The sequence below is a fragment of the Poecilia latipinna genome, unplaced genomic scaffold, assembly GCF_001443285.1.
Source record: "Poecilia latipinna isolate Pla-1442-1.1 unplaced genomic scaffold, P_latipinna-1.0 Scaffold181, whole genome shotgun sequence".
NCBI classification, from domain to species: domain Eukaryota; kingdom Metazoa; phylum Chordata; class Actinopteri; order Cyprinodontiformes; family Poeciliidae; genus Poecilia; species Poecilia latipinna.
The window spans coordinates 185,174-200,163 of NW_015112797.1; the positions used below are offsets into that span (position 1 = coordinate 185,174).

Consider the following 14,990-nt stretch of genomic DNA (forward strand, 5'->3'; position numbering starts at 1 on the left):
TGTAGTTGTTGTGACTGCAATCAGACTTCTGTGTTGTGAACGTTTTATGACCCCAAAACAATCAGACAAAATCCGACAGACTGCAGACTCTGAAACCAATCGGATACGTTTAGCACCACGTATGTAAGTGGCACAAATCGGATTCTTTTTGGGCGAACAGGTCAGAATTGGGTTGTTCAGACTGCCCCAAAAAAGTTATACATGGGCTGCATACAGGCAAAAAAAAAAAAAAAGATGTTTGCTCAAGTCATGAGCCCTCTCAGCTATGAGCTGGTCTGTTGTTCCATGGCTACATGCTGAAAACCACATAGCTTCTCCTTAATTTGAGGTTCAATAACCAGCAGGCATCTGCACCTCCAGTCTTCAAGGGCCAGTCCTGCAACGTTTATATGCATCTCTGCTTTAACACACCTGAAATGTGTGATGCTTTATTGCCCTTTTATTCTGGAACAAATGTCTAGAGAACTGCAAGTGTTGAAACACTGAGTTCCTTTAAATCAAAGCCAAAAATCCATTTGTTTATAGTGTAAACTTTGTTTTATAATATCTAGAACATCATTAATCAAAGTCTTTATTCAAACTTTTCACTGCTTTTCTTTATTTTGCCAAAAGACTGTAATGTTTCTTGCCAGCTTTGATTTGACTTGTTGCTGAAATGTCCCGTACAAATAACCCTGTCCTGCCTTGATAGTTTGAACACACTTTATGGTTTTCTTTCTTAAAAATCGGAAACACCAGTCCCGACCGTCGCTGTCGCTGTTTACATTGTTGAGTTGTGTCAACCTCAACAGCCCCATAATGTCCAGCAGCTTGGGATTTTTCTGCTGCTGTAAGAACAGAAGCTTTTCATTTTTCTTTCAGTTGGAATGTTGTACCTTAAAATTTTAGATGACATTCACCTTTTCTTGACTACCAAGCGAGAACTCTCCCTGTGGACTTAATGAACAGAAAGGAAACAGCCTCCCAGAGCAGAGAAGAAAAAAAAACTATTCTTAGCTGTGAATGTTGCACATTTGTGAAGATAGCAAGATTTAAAGAAAGCATTAACTTGCATCATTCCGCAGAATACCTGCTTTGCTGTGCATCTTTTCCTCCAATCGCAGCTGCCACCTAACCATGCAGAAACTAAAGGAGGAAACCGTCCGTAAAAGATGTAAATTAAGAACAGAATCAACAAAAATGTGACTGCTAGCCTTGGACTTCCAACCGATAATTGATGAGGCTAATTTATGCCTTTACGCGAGACATTTTCTATTAAGAAAATCACCAATGCTCACATCTCTGATGAGCCTCGCAATTAGCAAAGTTGATCTGAATCAAGCTGGGAGATAAATTTGGAAGCAAGAGTGATGGGATTTTACAGAGGAAGTGATTGAGATGTCAATTGTGCTACATGTTGTTGATGTTAGTTGTCAGTTGTAATAAATTTAAGCTCTGATGGGCAACAGAAAAAGTATCACACAAATTTAACCAGATTTGATTGCTTACTGTGAACCTCAAACTGATTATTGACGGGAACCACTGAGGCATTTGTGTGAGCTTGGAAAATACAAAATGTTTACTTCAGACAGAAAAGCCTGAAGAAGAAACATGTAATCAGGCAGAAATGCATTTACACACAACAGTGGAGTTAATCAAAGACTGACAGGTTTCTAAAAAAAAATAAAGGTTGTTTTAATTCTTTGTTGTGATAAACTGCACAACAAAAGTTTATTGGATACCTTGGTAACGATGTGTGCAAAGCAAAAAATTAATAAAATTAGCAAATTAACAAAATCTTTGGTGCCAAATTTGAGAACATGGAGAGAAGAATCTCAGCATTATCTGTCTAAACTTTCTTCACTGTAGCTTCAGGTTCCCTTTACGATTTAGGTGGCCATGAAAAGAGGTCTAATTTTGTGTCTGATTAATTATTTATGTGTTGATCTGGACACATGTTTTGGGTCATTGTCCTGTTTAAAGATCCAGTGTTGACCCATTTTCAGTTCTCTGGTCGAGGCAACCAGATTTTCATTTAAAATCTCTCTCTCTCTTTTTTTTTAAAGGGGTTGTGACTCTAACAAAGTTCTTTGGTCTTTGGGAGACAGACATGCCCAAAACATAACAGATCCTCTACCGTACCTAACAATGGGGAGGAGATGCCTTTCCACATATTCACAATTTGTTTCATACCAGAAAAAAGAAACTCAATCTTAGTTTCATCTGCTCAAAGCATACATTTCAAGTTGAAGTTCCAGGTGAGGAATGACTACCGATGCCATTTTTTTTTTTTCATTTTTCTTCCTTACATACAAAAAGTTCCAAGTCAGAACTTTTGTGTTGTGTTTAAAGTACACCCGTAAATCCGACAGACAAGCAACATCCGCAAACAAGCGTGATTGGATGACAAAACTGCTTCTCTTTGCCCTCTGGTAGTTAATATTTTCTTCAAAAAACAATCGGATTGGCTGCTATTGTTGTGTGCCAGTTGAGGTATAAGGACTTTGCCCATCACCGAAGCAATTCAAGCCTAAAATACTGTCTCAATGCAAAGCAGCAGCACAGATGTTCCTAAAACCTTGTGTCAGCATCCACAGTCCTCATTTTTAAAGAAGTATTTGTTCAAAGTAATTACATGAATGATCAAGAATTACTGATCTTGATTAATCAGGATCAATAAAAGTTAAATAACATTATGCACGAATCTGACGGTTGAATAACCCAAATCTGACTGACTGAAATCAACAGATTGAAAACAATAAAAATATTTGTTGTTGGGCTCAGCTGTCTATTTATTCAACAAATTAGCAACAAAAAGGGTTTTTGAACTGTAAAATCTTATTTTGGTGATATATAGTGATTAATTATGATTAATTAATCACAAACCCTACACTTAACTCAATATAAAATTATCGAGTCCCACCTCTAAATAAAATAAGCCATGTCAAAATATGTTATTTTGTATTTCAATCTTATTTTTAGAGCAAATATTTTTGCTTCATTATTGAGAAGCACTGGTTAACAGTCAACAAGACGATGGCCTGATACCAGATGTTTTTCTACCTTGCAATCAGAGCTCAGTTGGCTCCTACAAAGGAAACCCTGCCAATGTTTCCCCTCATTATGGAAGTGCTTACCTGTAGAGCAGTCGTGGCCGGTCCAGTTGGGATCGCAGCTGCAGGTTCCAGTGTCTGCCAGGAAAGCTCCATGTCCAGAGCACTGGTCCATGCAGGAGGCCCGGGGGCTTTCACATCCCGGCCCTCCCCAGCCGATGAAGCAGTGGCACTCTCCCTGGACACAAACGCCTCGGCCCGAGCACGTTGGATCCAGGCAGTCCACTAAAAGCGTTTTGACAAAGGGGAGAGTGTTAGACACACCAGTCACCTACTGTTTCCCTCTTTTCACAAGCATCCTGGCATCTTTTTCTTTCTTTTTTTTTCTCGAGCCTGAGCAAAATGACAACAGCAGTGGGCTTCAGCTCAAATGCAGCAGCAACCAGCTTAGCACACGAACAATGAATGAACAGAGGGAGCAGACAGAATTTTTTATTTTTTTTTCTAAAAGCTGGAGAAAAGATTTACATAGAAGCAAATTAAATGGCTGTTTGCTTAGTTGGTGTTATGGCACAAACCTACAGGTTCAGCCCACACTTCTGCTGGCGTTCTCCATTTATTGTGTAAAAAAAAAATTCTCTGAAGGGACAGCTTTGCTTATTAAATACATAGCTGGAAAAAAAAAAACACATTCATGTAGCAAAAAAACAAGGCAAAAAAAAAAATTGCGAAGCCTACATTAAGTGGATGTAAATAAGCAGTAAATAAAAGTCTGTAAGCAGACTTGTATGGCAAAAAAGCGTTGTAAAGTCAAACTCATAGGCGCCTTTTACTGGCTTTGCTTTGCTCTGTTTTTTGTACATTGCTCGGTGCACACACCATTATTTCAGTAAACGGTGAATAGGCAACTCATATCTCTCGAGCGTTGCACATTTTGTCATGTTGTAATGGAAAACTTCAATGTTTTTTGTTAGAATTTTATGAAAGGAAAAATGGTGCATCACTCTAGAGTAGGGAAAATAACATGGAAAACTTCTTTTATTTATGAAAATAAGAACAGTGTGGTATGAATTTAAAGTCTGAACTCCGACACATATGCAAACCTACCAAGACATCCATCTAAAATCGACAGGCTAGGAGAGTATTGCATTGATCAGAAAATAAACCAGAAGGGCCCTTGGCAACTCAAGACCAGCTGCATAGGATTGTTACATCAATGCCGACTAAAACTGCAGTAGGTAACTTTTATAAAAATGTGTTTTTTACATATTTGTTAAATCTGCCACTATGTTCTGAGTTTAATCTAAGAAATCCATCAAGAAAATTGAGCTCATTTGCCTCCTCCTTGTGGTTCTACAGCCCTCTGTAGAAATAAATCACTCCCATCCTGGTCACAAAGATAATTGGCAAAGGTTTGCAAAAAGCAAACAAAAAAAAATAGACGTAATTTCCTAAATTGCGTTCAAAATAATACTCTATTTTGGTTTGTTAAATAAAATCCTCAGAAAATACATTGAGGTTTGTGGTCATATTACAAGACATAACTATGATATGTTTGCATGGCAATGAAACAGCCTTTTCTCTTAATCGCTCCATCACTGACGTTTCTTGTTTCCAGGGAGCAACGGTCGCAGGAGCGTACAATCACAGAATCAGCATTCTCGCTATAAGTTATTTGTGCACACAGATGGCAAATGGATGCCAAGTAGGAGCAACGTCTAGCCTCTGAGAGCAGTAGGCCACACTATGGCAGGTCTCCTTTATCATAACAAAAAAATGGATAAAAAGACTGTTACAGCTAGACAAACGGGATCTCTCGCCTCTTAGCAGATGGTTTGGGCTCAAGACACAAAGATCAGAGGCTAACTGACAAGAAACTCTCTCCTGGCAATTAATCATTTCTGCTGAAGGTCACACTGAAGAAAGGTAAAAATGTTAAAGGGCCCTTGTGCACATTCCCCTCCACTCCTTATGGCTAACACTCCACCTAAAATAGAATGGGGGCCTATGGATGTCACAAACCCCATTTATCAAAGTCCCAGAGTCCATTTTTCATCTTGAAATGAGAGCCTTCAAGAGCTGACAAACACAATGGCTCCTTCAATCTTATCTAGTCAAACCTTACCAGCGACAAATGAAGGTGGAGTTCCCCCTAGATTAACATCAGACTTTATTGTCTGAACTTCAGACATTAAATGCGCTGTTTTCAACCAGAATATTGCCTCATACCCATGATTTAACCAAGCAAATCCACATACGATGTATATTTCATAGATTTATGTATATTCCCCTCACTAATGAAGAGTTCAAGCTATCAAGTCAAAATAGAAACCCCCACACATGAGTACACTTTTTAAATGTCTAACTCTAATAGGTTGATAGGATGTTATGAGCTAGAATCATATTATGTGGAATTATATTAGGTTAAGGCAAGTTAAAGTGACATTCAAAACAAGCACCTTCTTCGCAGTTCTCTCCTTTGTATCCAGGGTTGCAGATGCAGGTCCCCCCAATGCAGGTCCCATGGCCGCTGCACGTGATGTCGATGCACTGGCTGGTGGGAACATCACATTCGGAGCCCTTCCAGCCGCTGTGGCACATGCAACGACCTTTAAGGTATTGACCATTCCCACTGCACAGCACCGGACAGGCAGCTGTGAGAAGAACAAAGAGCAGAAATCCATTTAAATGGAGAGCTCACTGTAAAATAAAAGCCTCAACTGACAAAAAGTGAAATGAGTGATTCTGCTGCAGTCCTTTTAGCGACACATAGTGGCAAAATTAACTCTGATCTTTGTCCAGACTTGTTTTTGTGAAAACCAATGTTTTTAAACGTATTATCCCATTAATTCATAAATGATGTCTGAATGCAGTAAACTGAATGCAATTCTGCATACTGAGCTGAAGCAGAATAACCTGTTGAGCTTTATAAATCAGTTAAAATATTCAAAGCCTAAAACTTTTGAAATCAAATGAAAACAAAATCTGTTAAAGCCATATGCTACCTGTGTTCAATTTATGATAAATTTCATAATTTATCATAAGTGTGAAATTAAAACATGTTACTGAATAGCTTGAGAAGCTAACATTAGCGAAGATGCTAGCATTAGCAAACTTGACCTAAAATCTTAACACTTTCACGCTTACCTAATGGACAATGCTGTGCTAGCATAAGTTAATATGGTAACATTAGTCACCAATCATTAAAAATGGGAAATGATCTGAATGGTATTTTCAGAGGAAGAGGAAGTAAAATATGCTTTAGAGAACAAAATGGTTTATGTTATCAAAAATAGAATATTAAGTTAATAAAACTATAGCCTAGAAGAAATCATAATCTTGTGTATTTAATAGCTGAAAGTTTTGATATTTTAATATTGCAGGAGTATTTAAAGGCCAAAAGATATAAAACAAATCTGATACAAAGGAAGGAAAACACCATTATCCTCCAAGTTTAGAAATGGGGAAATTTAGGCAAGGTGATGTTTTCTTCGAGACATAACTTGACTTATGAAGAGGAGTGGCTAAGATAATTTGATTTCTGTGTCACATTGCGATACTACAGGCAAACAGCAAGTCAACAAGGATTCTTCCACATTGCAATACAAAAAAAGTATAAACTACAAAACTGCACCAGTACTTTTTAGAAACATCTTGGGGTGACAATACTGGTAGTTTTGTGGATTTTTCCCTTCAAAACTAAACATAACTAATCATTTTAAGGCATTAAACATAAAACTAATTAAACAAAAACAATTTTAGCCAGGTACTATGTAAATTTGCTTGTGTGATACGCTCTTTTCAAGTAGAGACAGAGGCAGAAATAAATAATTTGGTCTTGATTTGCAATATGTGAATTATTACAAATCTATTACATGCTACAATAACATAAAAATTACTCTCCCCAAAGCATAAAAGCCATAAATGAGATTATCATAGTGACCTAATTTATATCTGAATGATGGGAATAAATGTGAACTATGACAGGAAATGACTCACCTCGCCCACAGTCGGGCCCTTTGAATCCTAAAAAGCAATGGCACGTTCCAGAAACACAGTCACCATTTCCAAAGCAGTTGCTGGGACAGTCATCAATGGAATCTACAAGAGAGCAATCAAGAGATTTTCTGAGTAATGTGATTTGAAAAAAAAAAGAAAATTTCATGCCACTCATTTCCTTCTACTGATTATTTCCCTTTGCTAATGACAGTGATGAGAACACGCTCCATCAGCCCCGACGTTTATATTTCACTGCATGCAACTTGTTTGAGTGTTACTTATGTTCCACACAAATGGGCTGATTCATGGGCAGGGAGAACAAGTAGTGATTACTTACGCCTGGACTGAAATGACAAATCATTCCAGTTCTCAAAATTTCCAAATTACCCAAATGTCGAAAAGACCAACATTAGCAACATTTGATAATCCTAATTTGAAGCACTGATTGCTTAAATGAGGTCAGCGACTGTGAAACCTGCACGTTTTCATGTCAGTGCTTTGTGTCTTTGTTCTGCTGTCAGGGAAGGTATTTACAGAAACAGTGAGAAAACTGAAAAGAACACTTTGTATTCCTTCTCTGCCAATTCATCAAGTGCTGCAGTCTTTAAATGCAACATGTAAATCAGCTTTGCATTTAGAAGTTAAAATTCCACACGGACACACGATTTTTTCCTTGGCATCTTGTCTAATTGTAGCTGGACTGCAATCAAACGAGTGATTTACAGCAGACTCATAATAATTCATGCTAAATAGATCATTTTCAATGCAGTTAATAGTAACTTCCAAGCTATGCAGCGAGTCAAGAATGCAGTTGATGAATAAACTTTACATTCTAAAATAAAGATTACCTTGAGGTTTAGTCAAACTACCAATGATGGTGATTATGAAAATGGACTAAATCCTTGTATAAGTTTCCTTTATGCTGCTGCACAGCAGGAGTGTGTGTGAAGAATAAGTCTAGAGGATTTTCTTTTTCCCTTCAATATGCCACTGGTACTCTTTTCAAATGAAACTGATGTCAATCTAAATGTTTTATAAGTTCTCTGCAGAGTTTACTATTAATGTGTGTGGTTAACCTTTAAAACAGACCGAATATTTCAGGTCTGTTTTAGGTTATTAGTAGCCCATTTTTTAAGAAACACTCTTGTAAGTGGAATTTGCATAACTTGGTGAAAAGTCTATATTCAGGGTTCCTACACTCAGTGTTAGAAATCCATATTTTTCCAAATTTGAAGTTCTCAGCATCTCAGAACAGTCGGTAACAGGCTGTTACAGACTGTTCTGAGAAGTAAAATTCACCCCCTGAATTTTACTTTTCAGGGGGTGTTCCTGAAAAGTAAAATTCATTCCACAAAAGTTTAGTGTGAATTCATGGGAAAAACTTTGTGAGGTAGACTATTTTTATGTAAACAGGACTGTGTCACAGACCGCCAGGACACCTTAAATCTGCTGTAGTTGTCATGCCAGGGCACTAGATGGTGCTGTGATTATAAAATGACGTCAAAGTTTCCATGCTCACTGTTTGTTGCCTCGGAGGTCCATAGAGTGTCTGCATTAAACGGAAATTGCCCATCTCTGATGAACCAAGTGCTCATGCAATACACAAATATTCCATATCAGAGAATGATCAGAATGTGCTAACTGAAAATGTTAAGAAGCACACATAGCATGTGTAGAACAAAACCTGCACACTTGTGTCCTGTACATGTGTGTTTCCCTCCTCCGCAGGGGGTGTTCCTGAAAAGTTCCACCCTGATACCTGATTTCAGAAAGTGCGGGTATCTGAGACTCCAGTCACTGGATCGCAACAGAAAAGGTCTAGTTATAGTGGCAACCATCTCCATGTAAATGAGGCCTTAGTAAGAACCTTGAATATTACAGAGTCAGCAGCCATTTTTTCTCTGTGCCTGTTTCCTTCGCACATCACAAGCACAATGGCATCTGGAGTAGAAGTCGACGACCAAGTGAAGGACATCATGAATAAAATGAAAGTGGTGAAGAGCATAGCTCAACATATTGTAAAGACATTTGTAAAGGCATTTTCATGTATTTGCAATTGCAAGACACATGATTGTAAACTAGAGTTTACAATTCAAGATGCCTTTCGAAAGTAATCACAACCTTCCTTATAATGGAAATAAAACAAAGCCAAGTCTAAATTCTTTTTCCTAAACATGTCTAAAAAATCTTTTATTTGTCTCTCAAATTATGTCCAATATACTGCCTAAAAACATTTGCTCCAGCGCTGCACTCTGAGACATCCTTTTATTAGAGACAAGACCAATCAGTGATCTCCAAAGACAGCAGCACAGGCCAGAAACATGATGCTCAGCAAATTAAGTCTGAAATGGTCCTGAAAAACTATCCAATCTTGTCCACTGCCTGCAGGCAGCACACACTCTAGGGCTAAAACTTATTGAACAAAGATTCTCTTGTACTACACAAAAAGTAAGAAACGCGAGTCGTGGATTCAGCTTCCCGGTACCCCGGAGAGTCAATCATCACTAAGGATGCAATAGAAGGCAGGGGGAAAAAAGACAAAGAAAGAGAGGGAGGACGATACAAGCTGACCAGAGACGGACTGTGAAGACAGGGAGGAGGGGCCTGTTGTATTAATGTGCTGTCGGCTTCCCTATGCCATGTTGGGTTAGCTAAGGGATGAAGGGAACACTATCCTCCGGTGGGGTGGAAGCACTCTGAGGTTTGGTGGGTTTTTGATGGCCTCTAAACAAACTAAGTACACAAAGAGGTCAAGGATTTTTTGCACAAAGCCAAAAACACCAGCAGCATCTTTAGGCCACAAAGGTCATGGTAACAAAAATTAAATACAGTGTTTGCATTTGCTCAAAATGAGAAACTCCTACTTGTTATTACTATTACAAAAGTAAGATTCAAGATGCCATTCGAAAGTAATCACAACCTTTGAAGTTTTTCACATCGTCTTATTTTACAACCACAAACTTGGACTATTTTTAACTGTATTTTTTAATAGAAGAAGCAGTAGACTGTGAAAAAGGGAGAAACTATACCATGATTTTCACATTTTCTAACAAAAACTAGAAGAAAAGTATTGCATGCATTTGTATTCCTTTCCCCTTGTAACACTTCATAGTGCTACTTTTTGCTGCATGTACTGCTGCGAGTATTTCTTTCAACTTTGATCTCCTACCCAGCCTCTGATGAAGAAAACCTTCCCCACAGAATGATGAAGTCACCACCATGTTGCAAAGATGGGATGGTAAATTCAGGGTTTTTTTTTTTTTTTTAATACAAATTGCATTTTGCATTAAAGAGTCAGTTAAGACCTTTTTGGGACATGTCTAGTATGTCTGTAGTCAGCAGTTTTCAAATCCTGCCCCAGATTCTCAATTGCAATTAGTTAAGAACTTTGATTAGGCTCAGTCCGTACTTTGATTTTGTGCAACTTTGTGTTGGTCTATCGTATAAAATCCAAATAAAATACCTTATAGATGGGGTATTACTTTATATCATGTTATAATGTTATTCCCTCATTAAAAACATACTTGGGGTGTAACTTTTGCTCCCATAAAGTGACACATATTGTCTCATTTTCAATTCTACATACCTAAGAATGATTGAAAACGGCATAATGAGATTCACTGTTGTGGCAGCATGCTGAAAGCAGAGTGGCAGGAAGAGTATGAGCTTCTTAACAAAGGCCAAATTATGTTTGATTCATGCAGCATTTTAATATAAATTTAAGGTAACAAAGTTACTTGTCTGTGCCATAAAATGGCACAATGTGCCTAGAAAGTCTCTAACGCTGCTCCTTTAAAGTTTGTGCTGCTTTGTGAGAAAGTGTGAAAAACTTCAAGGTGTGTAAACAAGGCACTGTAGCATACAGAGGTGTTATTTCGTAAAAAGCCCAACTCTAATCAGGTGAAATAATTATTCTGGGAACAGACTGCATCAGGATGCATCTGATTAATGCTAAACTATTATCCACATTTCTATGCTAAACACCATACAACCTGTCAAACCTGTACTGCGCTGTGCTCTTATTTTGAAAGCTGGCACAGTTTAGCAGATTACACAGTGCCCACGTCTGTTGGCTGTGATTCCTCTGAGAGCGAGGAAGGGAGGCCATGAATATCTCTTAGCCACACACTCGACATAGGCCAACGCATAAATCACGGATTCAAGCTGAGCTTCATTGAAATTCATTACCCTTCATATCAGGGGAGCTAACTATTGTGAGTCTCTGCAGTCGGCGAGGACAGAGCCGGGTTCAGGAGCTGCCGGTTTAATCAGCAACTTGCCACGGTCTCAGAGGACGCTCAACACCTTTGAAAGATGGTAGGCAGTAGACAGAAAGAACCTCAGCGACGGAGTGAGTCAAGGTAAAAAGACAGACACTGCTGCTGGGTTTTTACTTCCTTTGCTTTCCCCAGATGTGGAGAGCTAAAGCATGTCTGGCTCAAGCAAGCAAGGACAAATTGCTGCAGGTTCCAGAGGGTTGCAACACAAAACATTCACCAGAACATATTTTAACCCAGATTAAAGGTGTTACTCATATAAACATGTAAATTTTGTCATATGACATTTTTTTGGCTCCTTATATCATATAAAAACCTTCTTGTATCAGGTCAGTTAGAATTACCTAAATTATGTTCATATGCTAAACCCTAGAAATGTTCATGCATGTCCTTAGTGTTTGTCTTTAAAATGCATAACATCGGTTTTGGGCATCATTCGTTCTGATCTTTATCCACAGGTTTTGTGACAGAGGTGGTCAGATTTATAGTCCACCTCAGTCACACACACCTTTTCAGCTATGCTGACCAATTTTTTATGGGACTGATATCCAGGCTTTTATATGGCCACTTTAAATCACTGACTTGAGCTATTTTGTAATTTGGCACTATGCTGTAGAGTCATTGTCCTTCTGGAAGACCCATTTGTGCCCTAGCATTGTGCCTGATGCTTTGAGATCCTTCTTCTTCATGATACCATCAAATTTATAAAATGCTCCAGTCCCTCCTGCAGATAAGCACCAACACACAACATGATGCTTCTCCCACTAACAGATGGTGTTGTGAAGGCTGCAAGTTTCTTTGTTTTTACTCCAAATGTAATGATGGTCTTTATGGCCAAAGAGCAGAATTTTAGCTTCATAAGACCAGCATTCAAAAGACATTTATACTTGTTTACAATAGTTTGAACAGAACGTGGTACCATTAGTCATCTGGAAATTACACTCAATGATGAACTAGAAGTCTGGTAACCCTGATGTCTTTCATGAAATCTTTGGATTTCCCAAGGATGTTACAAAGGAAGTAGTTTATTTGAAGTATTACATTAAAATGTATGTACAGCGGTGCCTAAAATTAACTTAAAGCTATTAAAAAAGGCTAATCATAGACTTAAATACATGATATCACCATCTGGACTTCTCAAAATTGTTTAAAGCAGCGGTATTATGAGCTTTATCTTATGTTATTATTGTTCCTACAACAAAAAAGAAGAAAAGAGTCTGAAAAAGTAGCAGCATCTTAAAGAGACAGAAGCCCAACTTTAAGGCATCAAAATGCAAAGCCAAATTTCTTCTAATTTGTGTTTGCTATATACAGCATTTTCATAAGACCTAAAGACAACAGTTATTTATTGTGCAATAAAATGGCACTAAGTGTCTGGAAAATACATAATACTGTCATTTTAAAATCACGTGTACTTATAAAACTAAAGAAAGTAATTCCAAAATTGTACTTTTCTGCCTTTTAGTAAATAGAAAAAAGGGCTATTTCTAACTGACCTAAAACAGGTCCATTTCAGTCTGATTTAATGTCAGAGAGTCATGAAAAAAAAAGGATATCTGGTTTCAAGTGTGTATTTTTGCTATGGTGGTAAACAGCAAGAAAAGCTTCCGTTTAATGCATGTAACGAGCAAAAGGTTGTAAAGCGACACTTTTTTTCCACCCAGTGTTGCCAGAGACAACTAAAATAATTTCACCGTGAGTGTCTCTTAAACAATGCTGCTTCTGTTTCACCGTCTGCCTGTTCTGGATATTGCACACATATATTTCTATACCTGTGCGGCTCCATTTGAAGGTCAACTCCATCCCTCCACAGCTCAATACGATTCAGGCAGGCGGTGGATTAAATTTCTGCTGAAGGGCACTTAACCGGTGACCCATTTTAGAAGGGCCCCTCTGCCTCCCTCTGAGCTCCCGTGAGCAGATCGGCTCCTACACAAACTAACAGAGCCAGGATTCTTGCTCCCGACTATCTCTGCCCCACCCAATCCGATGTACTGAATACTTTATCTAGCTGTGTTTTCTCTGATGCAAACCACAGGAGGGCTTTGCGCACATTCAGTCAAGAAGAACTAAGCAAAAGCAAACATGGCACCCTTCCTTCCCTCCCTTTCTCATGTCGTATCATATTTTAAGCATTGAATTACAGTTGTTGTTGGAACAGCAGGAGGGGCGCAGTGCATCTCCTGCTTGTCTTCACTCGAGGACAGCCTCTCATCGATCTGCTGCCTGGCACAGCCACTGTCACATATGGACCGTGGCCCGAGAGCTTTTAATTAAAGAGCATGTGAGAACAGCTCCCAGCTGCCATGCCTGTGAAAGTCGACACCTCGGGCCCTCTCACACCTTGCTTGATACAGCCGCGCTAATCAAAGACGCTTAAGGGAGAACAAAGAGCGACGTACAAAACGGAGTCACCTCCACAAAGAAGGACATGCGTGCGAAACGCAGTTGAGTGCCACTCTGGAGTCAGAGCGCAGGAATATCGTTCCGTCTTTGATTTATGGTAAGCAGATGGAAATTGGAGCAAAGCGTGATCAAAAAATGGGGACTAGCAGGAGGGGACAATCATACTTTGAATTGTATGCAAATGTTTCCCAGACGCTGGACCCCTGATTCGCTTGGAAGACACTCAGGCTAATGAGGATATTAAGATCTCTCAACGCCCTTCTCAGTGGCATGGTGGGATCGCGCTGATGTCCTGATTTTGTAATATTCCGTTTCACCTTGATTAACCCACACTCTCCTCAGCCACTGAAATCTAGCTGTATCTTTTACTTTTGCCCCAGTTCCGCACTGTTTGCTGCAGGGTGCTGCAGGGTGCTGCAGGCTGGTATTATAGGGATTAGGGATAGCTATTACAGGTTTCATTAGCAGGCCAAGCCCGCGGCACTCACCTATGGGAGTGGTGAGGAAGGAAACGGTTTCGGTTTCCTTCCCGTCGTTGTAGACGGCCAGGTGCCAGATGCCCGAGTCTATGTACTGGATAAAGCCCGTGTCGTGTGTGGTGATTGGTACGAGACTCCGCTGTAGAGCTGCAGGCCCCTCCAGACTGTGAACATCCTGGGCAAGAAGCCGCCGCCCATCCAACAGCTCTACAAAGTCAAACTGCAGACAGAAAGTGAGAATGAACTGATGGATGGACCACAGACATGCCATTAGGAGTGACACATGAGACTCCAGTGCTTTCAGCCCCTCTTTATAGCAGAGCATCATTTGGTGTGCATGAATAACTCATCATTCCAGAGGAGCCTGAGTTAAGCCTTGACACAGCTCAGTTGGATGGGCTGTGATAATTTCATAGTCCAAATATCTGACATGAAAGTCTTGTTTGAAATTATTAAACTGAAAACGGAAAGCTGGGGAAATTAAATGTAAAGTTAGTGTTTACCAAATAACATCTGCTCTGATATGCTTCATATCAGTGGAGAGTCAATGAATACCAATGAGGCAGCATTTCGTTTTCATCCGCAAAATGAAAGGAATCCTGACTCGTGTGCTCAGTCTTTGGATGAATACTCGACTCTGGATTATTTTCTCTGAAGTGAAAATGGAGGGGGGAAAAAAAGACCAGCCTGATTTTTTAACTGAATAATAAAAAATAAAAAAAAGTCGGATTGGACATTAGCGCAAACAAAAATCATGCTATGTGCAATTTGCTGAACATATGTTGCATTCAGAGCAG

At 39.1% G+C, this 14,990-nt stretch overlaps 1 protein-coding gene across 13 annotated transcripts in view; it reads right to left on the reverse strand.

Annotated features, from left to right (window-relative positions):
• Positions 1–14,990, reverse strand: part of tenm4 (teneurin transmembrane protein 4) — a 218,941-nt gene that overhangs the window by 82,161 nt on the left and 121,790 nt on the right. For all 13 annotated transcript variants that reach the window (XM_015030423.1, XM_015030419.1, XM_015030420.1 and 10 more), the window contains 4 exons: positions 14,203–14,413; positions 7,032–7,133; positions 5,492–5,686; positions 3,117–3,317 (listed from right to left, as the gene is read on the reverse strand). In XM_015030423.1, the coding sequence (XP_014885909.1) occupies positions 3,117–3,317; positions 5,492–5,686; positions 7,032–7,133; positions 14,203–14,413 (709 nt within the window). The remainder of the gene's footprint in view (positions 1–3,116; positions 3,318–5,491; positions 5,687–7,031; positions 7,134–14,202; positions 14,414–14,990) is intronic.